Source organism: Dromaius novaehollandiae, chromosome 5, assembly GCF_036370855.1.
Source record: "Dromaius novaehollandiae isolate bDroNov1 chromosome 5, bDroNov1.hap1, whole genome shotgun sequence".
Taxonomy (NCBI): Eukaryota; Metazoa; Chordata; class Aves; order Casuariiformes; family Dromaiidae; genus Dromaius; species Dromaius novaehollandiae.
The window spans coordinates 50445413-50456199 of NC_088102.1; the positions used below are offsets into that span (position 1 = coordinate 50445413).

General features: G+C 44.0%; 1 protein-coding gene across 1 annotated transcript; it reads left to right on the forward strand.

Annotated features, from left to right (window-relative positions):
* Positions 1–1112: 1112 nt before the first annotated feature.
* On the forward strand, positions 1113–7949 carry COMMD9 (COMM domain containing 9). The gene is made up of 6 exons (XM_026099932.2): positions 1113–1262; positions 1345–1470; positions 1888–2027; positions 2774–2808; positions 6008–6111; positions 6971–7949. Exons 1-6 carry the CDS (start codon positions 1212–1214, stop codon positions 7106–7108), a joined length of 594 nt encoding a protein of 197 aa, XP_025955717.1. The 5' UTR covers positions 1113–1211; the 3' UTR covers positions 7109–7949.
* Positions 7950–10787: the final 2838 nt, after the last annotated feature.

Below are 10787 nucleotides of genomic sequence, written 5' to 3' on the forward strand. Positions count from 1 at the left end.
CCATTCAAATTCAGACTGTAATTGGGCTGCAGCCAGCAGCGGGGATGAAAACAAATGTGTCGTGAAGCTTGCTGTACTTATGTTGCATTTCAACACCGTTCCTAATTTTGTGGCGTGTGACCACTGGCAGGTTACTTGAAATCTGTGCCTCATTTCGCTCTTCAGTAAATTAACAACAAAGATGCAAATGACATGTTTGTCAGATGTTGAATCACTTCAGCTATTTCAAAAGGTTTTCGCACAGGATTGATACTTACAGGTCTGTTGAGCTTTGCGGACGAAGGACACTAAGCCGGTGCAAAACATTATCCTGCATTTCGGCTCCAGTGACATGTACAGCGGTTTGTTTTATTAGCATGGCGCTAAAGTTTAAACACTCTAAAACACTAGCATCTCCTTAGGCAGCTAGTGCAGTGCCTTCCCACAGCCGTGCTCCTCAAGCAGTGGGCTGGTGGACAGTGACACCCCCTGAAACCCCCCATGGGGGTGAGGGGCAGCAGTGGCAGTGGTGCCCCCTGCTTTGCTGTGTCCTCCGCAACCTCCCCAGCTGCTTCTCTCTCCTGCACCCACCAAGCCGGGCTCTGAGGTGTAAGAGGTGGTAGTTGAAAAGGAGGCTGGGAAGGAAGCATGAGGCACCAGATTTTCACTGTTTGGACTCCGAATTTTGTGTCCTGTGTAAAAGCATGCAGGAAATTCAAGTGCTTTTAATGTGAGACCAGGATTTGAGACAAAAAAATGTGAATATGCTTATTTTAGAGGATATCTGGCAGCAGTAGCTGTGCTTTCTGAAGGTGGCACATGGGCCGCAAACAGGCTGGGGAGGGCAGCAATAAAAGGAGAGCTGACGTTGGGATCTTCTCTTCCCTGGAAGTTTTCCTTCCAGACTTCTAGCTCTGCTGTCTCCAGTCATCACACTCTACCGAGGGACAACACAGACCTTTGGGGAGCGGCTTCCTCCCGAGGGGATGCTCATTCGCTCTTAACGTGCAACGCTGCGTGCCTGCGCTCCCCGGGCCGCGTAAAATTTCACGTCTGCCAGCAGCTACCCGCGGGAGCGGCTCCGCCACCGACCTGCGCACGGCCACGGCGGCACCGCCTGAGGCGGGGGCAGCCGCCCAGGGGCCCCGGCCGGGGCCGGGACTACAGCGCCCGGCGTGCCCGGCGGCGGCGCGCCGCGACATGGCGCCGCCCGCGTCATCTGACGGCGCAAGATGGCGGCGGTGCGCGAGGCGGAGTTCGCCGCGCTGCAGGGGCTGCTGAAGGTGAGCGCGGCCGGGGGCGGCGTGGCCGCCGGGGGCGCCGCCCGCGGCCGCGGCTGAGCGCCCCCCGCTTGCTGTCCGCCAGGCGCCGTCGCGGGACGCCGTGCGGCAGCTGTGCCAGGAGTGCTTCTCCAGCCCCCCCGCCGGCCTCGGATCGCTCGCCCGGCGCGCCTGCCCCGGCCTCGCCGCCGCCCCCGAGGAGGCCGCGCAGGTAAGGGCGGCCCGGCCCGGCCCGGGACGTACCTGGCGGGAAGGAGCGGCCGCGACAGGTGCTGCCGGTCCCGGTCGTGCGGAAGATGCTCGGTGCTGCCCCCAGAGCGCGCCGAAGGAGCACGGGTGCTGCCGTAAATAAGAACACTGGGTAAAAGAGCTCTTCACCCGGTGGTGCCACTCAGGGCTTCCGAAAGGAGGCTGGGGTTGAGGCGAAAGCATGTGAAACGCGCGCAGGGGGAACAGCGGGGACTGCTGTTCCTCGCGTGTGAAGGCTGTCGCTCTGCGTTTGGATGTCGAGGCCCTGGCGGTGTTGGTCTCACTGCAGCAGCTGTATCTCACCTGGGTGCTGAAGTCACATCCCATGCTGTATGTAATGCTTTTCAACCCTGCAGAGTCCTTTCCTGTCTTCCCACAGCTGGTATCTGCATTGCACAACCTCACCAGGCACGTGGTGTACCAGGGCTTGACAAAGCCGGAAGATATTCTCGCTCTTTTTCCAGAAAACTTCCACCAAAACCTGAAAAACCTTTTAACCAAGATTATTTTGGAGAACATGTGAGTGTTACCCACCTGCTGTTTGCTTTCAGTTGAAAGTTAAAGCAGATGTAGCCGTTTTGATGGCTGGCAGTGTGCAGGGTGTTGGTTCTAAGCATTTTGCACGCACCTTTGGACGTATGAACATGATTACAAAGGCTGTGGGATGAGGGGAGTCAACAAAATGCAGCACCTGAGTGGTATGGCAAACAAAATGCTGCAGCGCGTACAGGTTTCCACAAGACTTTAGGAAAGAGTGTGGGCCTGATCCACATAATGCAACAACTCATCCTAACCACTCATCTGTGCAGTGGGAAAATGCTTCAGGTGAGAATAAAACTTAGAAGGCGAGATTTCAGTACTGGAAAATCTGATTGTTTAGCCCATTCACTTACCACCGTGGCTTGGGTGCTGAGGTGCTGTATGCAGTAGAGTTGCTGTATGCATACCTAAGAGGGCAGCATTCTGGATACTTGTACCTCTCGCTGTTTGGTAGCCAGTTGCTTTGATAATACCAGGGAGAAGGGTACACATCAGCAGTGAGTTGCACCTGTAGGAGAACCAGTAGATTTATTTTTGGCTACCAGTTTGCCCTACTTGTGACAGCCTTTCCTCAGCACTCAGTAGCGCAGGCAGTCTCTCTCCCCTTCATTGCTGCAGCCCTGGTGACCACTGCATCAGAGAGAAGCCACCCAAAATCCTTTCCTTACTTCTTTTTGAAGCACTGCTGATGCTATTTGTTTTTTTCCTTCTCCAACTTTTCACAGCTCTGCCTGGAGGAATGAGGCACAAGCAAGTCAGAGTAAGTAGTATCTCACATTTTGATGCAATTAATGTTTCTTGAGATCATTTGAGAGAGGTTTGAGTTTAGAAGTGTGCATTGCAGCACACCTTGCTACAGCATAGCACAGAGATGCCCACACATGCCTTAGATGAAGCTGTATGATTGTGGCATCATAGAGCTTAGCAGAGAGGCTAACAGGCTTGTATCGAGGTATGTACTGCTGTGTTAAATTGTTTTCAGTCCTCAAGTAATTTCATTTAATACTCAGCCTGTTGCTACATTGCAGAGTGCAGGGTGGAAATAGCAAATATTTGCTAAACTTTTGAAAGTGAAGCACTCTGACCTCCTGATTGAGGTCAGTAAGTGCATTCAACAAAGGATACATATGTATTAGGGAATATCTCCTCTGGGCACATCTAGGCAGCTCTGTGTATTCCTTTCCGACAGCCATCAGGAAGTACACTGCATGTACTCATAACCTTTTTAATGTGTGAGGTAATTATGCAAAGCTAACTTTAAAAATAGCATCACTGGCCGTGACCTACATCCCAGTTAAGTATTCCAGGCAGCTACACCACTTTGTTTTTTTTCCTTAGGAGGTTTTCTTCACAGCTGTAACACCTGGAGGCTTACAAGAGAGAGCTCATACATAAGAGAGTACTTTGAGGTCTGCATAGATCCTCTTGGCCTCTTAGTTGGCAGAGGAGATAATGCTCCACAGGGAAACAATATGGCACAAAAGACTAGGAAAACCACCTTCCCTCTAAAATCTCTATAGAGTATAAATGGTGAAGAGATAGGGTGGGGGAGGAAACTATTGCATAATGCTAAAACAGTACAGCAGTTGCTTACATTAAACATAGTTCTAGTGTTACCAAGAGACATAATGCTTTTTCCTGTATCCCTAACAGTATCATGCATTAGAGGAAATGAGAGCAAGCATGACACACCGGCTAGGTCTTCATAACCCAGTAAAAAGGCTGTGTGTGTGGCTCTTGGAACACCACCCAGGAACTCTGCTCCAAAACTCATGTCCTAGTACTCTTTGGGTGAATATTTAACCCTGTTGGAATAAGATTGCCTTCTGGGAAATGATGGATCATTTTAGTATATTCATGAAACATCTGCCATATACTACATAGGGGCTGTGGCAATGATTTAAAGAACAGACATTCCAACTGACTGATCTATATTAACATAAAAATGTGGATGGTTTCCTGCCCCTCCCAAGCCACCAGCAATGAATCCTTGCAAATTAACATACAAGACTAAACAGATGCATTTTATGTTGTTGCAAATGCTGCCAAGTGCTGGCCCCGATGGACTATAAATTGGAATTTGATCCAAATGCAAGAGCAAGGCAGCCGATTCTGCACTGCCCCCTGGAGTTCTGCTCAGCAGAGGAGGGAGAGCCTTTCCCCAGATGCAAAGAGAAATTTCTGTCAGCATTGTTAGCAGGCAACTAAGCATCTGGAGTCAGTAGGAAGGACAGCTATCAGATGGGATCAGCCCTTGGGAAGGAAGCTAGGCACCTTATGATAGAGAGAATCCAGATGGGCTGCAGTTGCCTGTCGGGACAGCACTTAGTCAGCACTCAGCAGAACTTTAGTCTTTGCTTCTTCACTCCCTCTGGTATTCTTAAATAAGTAGCAAATAACTGCTGTAAACCAAGTTTGATAAGGCTTTGACAAATGCACTCAGTATGATATCTTTGAACCTAGCAGATGCAAACCTGCCAAGCCCCACAGCTGAGATTTTAAATTGAGTCTGAGAAGAAATGACCACCTTCCAATTGCTCTTTTATGGGGTTGGACCTACATTTCTTTCAGACTCCTTTGAAAATTCCTGACTGACATAAACAGGAACAATAGTTCCTCAGGCACCCTGTAGCCATCGGTTCTGATGTAGTTTAAGTAGTTAAATGTGTAATGCTGCAAATTCCTTTCTCAGACTCAAAGGATTTGTTATCGTTTGTATCCTTGGTGTATACTTCTCTTCTAGTGAGGGATTACTCTCTTGCCCTGGAAATTGGATGCTGTACTTTCAAACAGCGGAAGTGCAGCTCAGCTCCTACAAGAAAATGGGAGTTGCAAAAGGTGCAAGAGATGCTCTATTTCTTATAAATATAACAATTCCAAAATGGGAAATGACATTAAGTATACCCTGTTAAATTATGCCTTACAACTTTTTTTCTTTATATATATTTTAAATAAGGCATTTACCTTAGACATTTTCCAAATTCCTGGATTCCAGTGCTAAAATGTGTTTTGTGCATCTTTCCACTGGGCAGTCAGGAGCTCAAGCGTTACCTTTTAACATCTGTTGTTGTAATCCAGTTGCATAGGTAATTGTGCTTTCCTCTGTGTTGGAGTTTTAATAGAAAATACCTGTAAATCTGAGATGAGAAAAAATATGTATTTTCTTTATGAGAGTAGGAATATTTATTTTGTTCAAAAACCAGCAAGGATTCTGTATGCCACCCATCTAAATGCCTGCCACAGTTTCGCTTGAATATCTTCTTCATGATGTTTCTTGTAGTATCTCTCACTAGGAGATGACAAACTGTTGAAAAACATTATTCTCCTAGGAGCTGATAAAGAGCACTTGCAGTCAGGTCTGTTGGTGCCAAGGCTTTTTAGAAGAGCCTTAACCACAGCTTTTATGCCAGTTTGTATGATGCTTAGGGACTCTTCAGGAGTCAAAGTGCAAAGAGCTGCAAGTACACATCATCATGAGAGACAATCCCTGTCTCTTCTCTCTGCAAGAGAGAGCTGCACAGTCTACTTGGCAGGGCAGCCAAGTCAGATCTGCTTGCTTTTAAAAGCATTCCTATATGGTTTTTCACTGGTTACAGAACAGAGCAATAATCACAGTAGGTCCCAGCACAACTCATGCTGAAATGCTGGTTGAATGGCTGCAGGCAGCAAGGCAAAGAAAGGGGTGAGGAGGTGGAGAAGACATCTTATTGTTCTTTTCCCAGCTGCTTCGTGAATTTAACTATGCTTGTCTTGCCCTGTACCACGCTCACATACGATGATAGGAGAATCCCATTTGTCCTTCCAGTGTCATGAGGAAGTCTTCACCGATTGGCTTATTGCAGGGCAAAAATGATATGAAGTCGGGCGGTAGCATTAGAATTGCCTGTTTTCACAGGGTCAGCAGAATCCTGTTAGTGGAGAAGCTGGGCCTAACTGACCCCTAGTTTTCAATCCCTCAGTCTCCCTGCCTCGCCTGGTTGACATGGACTGGAGGCTGGACATCAAGACCTCTTCAGACAGCATCAGCAGAATGGCAGTCCCTACTTGCCTGCTACAGTTGAAGGTAATAACAGTGGCTGCATGGGATACAGGATCAAAATAACTGAGTCTAACACCTGACTTACGAATGGCAGCACAAAACAGTTCAGACAGGCATGTGGTATTTGCATGTTGCTCAAGAGGTAAGAACAGAAAGGTGCTCAGCAATTAATGGGCTTTCTCAGAGAAGATCTGTGAAATACCACAGAGCCTGGGAACAAGGTCCCTGATGAAAGCCATCTTGTTTTAAAGGAGAGGTCTCTTTGCACGAGGAGGAGACAGCGTATTTGTCCCTGGTCAAGCAATGTTCTCTGTAGAAAGACAGATGACAGCATGTCATGGAGAAGCCATTGGCCTTTACTTCTAAACCACTTAAGGCTTAGTAGCATGTTTAGCTGATTGTATTAGTTGGGAGATGGCTTCTGATTATTAGTAATGTTCTTCACTGGCCACATCTATCATTTGGGGGGCATAACCAAACTTCTCATATTACATGCAGTTCTTGATCCCTCAATTAATAAAATAGGATAGGTATACTTGAGAGAAGGAGGAAGATCTAATTTGCATGTGTGGGATGTGATTAAGTATCCTGTGGGGCATTGCTAAGATGCTTCTAATAGGGATGCGACTTCTTACTGTAAGTCTCTTAAGAATTTTCTCTTACTCATTGCTGCATGTGCTTACTTGCGCTCCCTCAATGGGAATGCACTTCACTGGTGAGGCGTGCAGCTTAGAAAATGTGCCCTGGTCTTTCAGGATGGAGCTGGATGCCAGATTTGGAACACTTTTCTTAATCCATCCATTAAGCACTGACTTTCCTAGTGGCAGTGGAAAAACACGTGGATGGATTTTTCGTACAACTAACACCTGCATTCTGTTTTCAGATTCAGGAAGATGCTGCCTTATGTGGAAATAATCCTGTTTCTGCACTGACTGTGGAACTGAGTAAAGAAACCCTGGACACTATGTTAGAAGGGCTGGGAAGGATCAGGGACCAGCTTTGTGCTGTTGCAAACAAATGAATACCAGAGGGCATGAATTTCAGCTGTCAGGAAGGGAAGTATTCTCTCCTCCACCTACAGCTCTGATAAGTTGCAGCCTAGTGTACTATGCTTTCTGTCTTAACCAAACAAAATTAAAGAGATTTCTTTAAGTTAATGAAGATAGCTTTTGAAAAGCTAACACTTAAACATATACTTGATCTGGTGCCACAAACTGTTTTCCTAATGTTGTTGAACAAAAACTCTTCTCCATTTCAAAGGAGGATTTAAGGCCTCAGAGCCTGGCTTAATCGCAAGGGCCGTAATAAGAAACAGCAAATAGCTGCAGCCAACGAAGCGAGCACCATCTCCCTGCCCTGAAATTAGGATCTAAAACGCTCAGCCTGGCTACTGGGCTGCCTTCCAGCATTAGCAGACAAGGAGGGTGCTTCTTCCTGAAACACGCATGTACTGAGGCGCGTGCTGGATGTAGCAGTCTCTCCCTTCTAACGAAGCACAGCCATGCTGCAGATTGTTATTACAGGATAATGCTTTGAAATAGGGCAATTATGCTACAACAAATTCCCTTCTGATCAGCTTCATAGCACTATTTGCAAAATGACTAGTCTGAACATCTTTAGCAGCAAGTAATTGAGTAATTTCCTCCTTCTGTTTGAAAAGAAAAAAGGAGGTTAGATCATTCATGTTTAGGCTTATTGGACTTTAGGCGTTGCCCTCACTGCAGAAAAGACAGGCTGGGAAAATAAAGAATTGACGGCCATTGTCTGTGCTGTAGGAAACCCTTCTATGGCAATTGGCACATACACTTCCCTGAAATAGTGTTGTTTAAGTCTTCATTTAATTAAAAAAAATGAACTGCTAATTCATTTTTGTAAGTCCTTTTTTTGTCTAGAAGAGATCTTGTCCTGGGCTACCTCAGCCTCTTTGTGATGGTGCTTAGTTTCCAGGCTGGTTTAATGGACATTCAGTTTTGTTTCTCAAGAGGGATCCTTTGTTTCCTGCTCAGATGGCTTGATTTTCTAAACTCTGTCCATTCTCCATTTAGTAAAGTTTACTAAGGTTTTGTAAAAAACTCACCTTTTGGAAAAGGCACCAGTTCTGTCCAACATCACAGCTGATGATCCTAATTTAAAATTTTTTAGATATATGTGCATTGAAAGGGTGGTAGTAGTAGTGGGGGAATGAACAAAATGGAGATGCATCTTTCTGATGAGCTTCTGTAAAGCACCAAACAAGAAAGCTGGATCCAACTGCTTTGTTTATGGCAAAGCCCCCCCACCCCACCTTTCATAAAGCAGCTGGTTCTCCCTTAACACACAGAAAATGGTCGCTTTTGTTTGCAATCATGAAATTATTCAGGATGTGTACATAAACTACAGAGCTTTGTTAATTGATTTTATACATCCCCATGCAGGCCAGAACATAGGTGTAAATGAAGCCTATGATTAAAAGATACCAGGATTATACAGTTTGCACAACATTGAGATGAGATGTATGACTCATAATTATAAACAAGTCACTTGGTTAAGGTCTACTAGATGATACTTAGAGCTAACATTTTAACATTTAGTACAGTGCTCAAGGTAAACTGATAAACTTCATATTTAATAGGGAAATCTAAAATGAGAAGATGAATATTCAAGCATCTGTTCCATAAGATTCAAGCTGTGGAAAACATCTGTAACAGAATTCTTCAGTTTGAGGAAGTTTTGTTGCCTTTACAGCCTAGCCTTAAAAAATTTCAAATAGTTTATATTGTGCTGTGTATTTTAGAAGGTAAGACTCAATAAGGAGATGAAATAATGCATAACAAAGCATTCATGCTATTAGAGAAGCTCAAGAAGTCAATATATAGAGGAAATCTTTGAAGCAAATCTTTTTAGTCAAAATGTTGTAAAGCCTAATTAAATGAATAACTGACAGTTGTATAATGGTTTTGTATGAAAACTCTATGCAACTATAGAATATGGCATAATCACCTACTGAGTAAGAAGTATATAACTATTGTGCACTACTTGACTTTCTTTTTTCAAATGGATGAGGACCAAGCAAACAAGTCAAATAATCCAATGTTGCCATGTAGGAATTAGAAAGGCTTAGAACTGAAGAGGCTATTCCAGTATCAGAGTGGCCCTATCTGCAGACAATTAAAAAGTTCTCATGGAGAGAGTATAGGGAACTTAATAAAGGAGGTTGCCCACTAGATGAGAGGCATGGCAAACATCTGATGATTTCAAGTGGTATCTTTTAAATCATTCTACAAGAAGATACTGGTATTCTCTAGGCCAAGATTTAGGAGGCGATAAGAGCTTTCTTTCAAATTTTTCTCTAAAGTGTGAATCATTTTCTTATTGGCTCTTATCACCTTTGCCAGAAGAACTGAGACTACTGCTCAGAAAAAGATGTATAAAACAAGAGAGACTGAGTGGGACTGTCATTACCCAACCAGCAAGAGTACATCATTAGGTGTTCTTAAAACCTACTTACAGAGACCATTACACATAGAATAATGTGTGTGCTGTTGCAGGCAATCACATGTTATCTTTTCTGTAAAATGATTGCTCTCTTAAAATCAGTTAGGTTTTTATCCTCTTTCCACATATTGCTGCTATTTGGTAGGCTAGTCTAAATGTATTCATCACTATTTTATTACCATCTTGCTCCGGTGCCAACACCTCCCTTTAGCTTAGTTCTCTCCCAGCTTTCCATTTTTGTTATAAGTATAAAGGAAACAGTGAAATTCCCCTCCACTTGTGAGGGGTAAGCATAGTAAGCTCTATTATCAGTACCTTTCAGCATCCTAGTAGCCATTTTTCACTCACAAGCTGCTCCCTTGAAGGGGTTCACCACAGTCGTTCATTTCTGAAGAAGTCTGGTCGAGGGACGTTAGTAAAAAAAAAAAGATAGAGCTGTCATAGTATGTGAATCACCTGAATGAACTCCTCCTCCCAGGAAACCACAAAGCTTCACTGTGAAGTAGAGCTCAAAAAGTCAATCTTCATTCTAGAATTATTTGAGGAGCAGAAAAACAACAAACTGTTTATCAAGTGACAATTCAGTTACACTAAGCAAAGCACTTAGTGAGAAATTTGTTCGTAAAATTCGAGTATACAAGTTGAATTTAAATTGTAATTTCACGATCCAGACACGGTGCTGGATCTGACTGTATCAAAGTATCGAAAAGGCACTTAAAACATTGTATTCTAAGTACTGTTTGTAAAAAGAAACTTTGCTTCCTCTTACTGAAAGTGACTGCAAGAAAATGTACTTCAGGGAGTTCAGGCTAAAAATTGCATGGTTTTTGGGATTGAGAGCATGAAGAACTTCTTAGGGTGAAGAAGCCTTTAATTGGAGTGTAAACTCGGAATCATAACACTTTTTGAATGTTGGTTTAAAACAGCAGAAGACTTTACAGGAGTCATGACAATTTGGTGAAGCAATAGTAGTTACCCTGCGTTAAGTTTTGGTTTTAGAGTGTGAAATTTACATAGTCAAGCTCTCCCAAAACTATCACCTATGAAATTTTTTTGTTTTCTTTTTAACTGAGGTGGTATTCTTAAAACTTCAAACAAATTATTTTATTACCACTAATCTATTTTAAAATTGTGTTCAACTAAGAAAAAAAAATACTAGTCATAATTTGTTAGGTATCTGATCTTCATTGGAGGTAACAGAGTTTAAGAATAGATATGGGACCCCA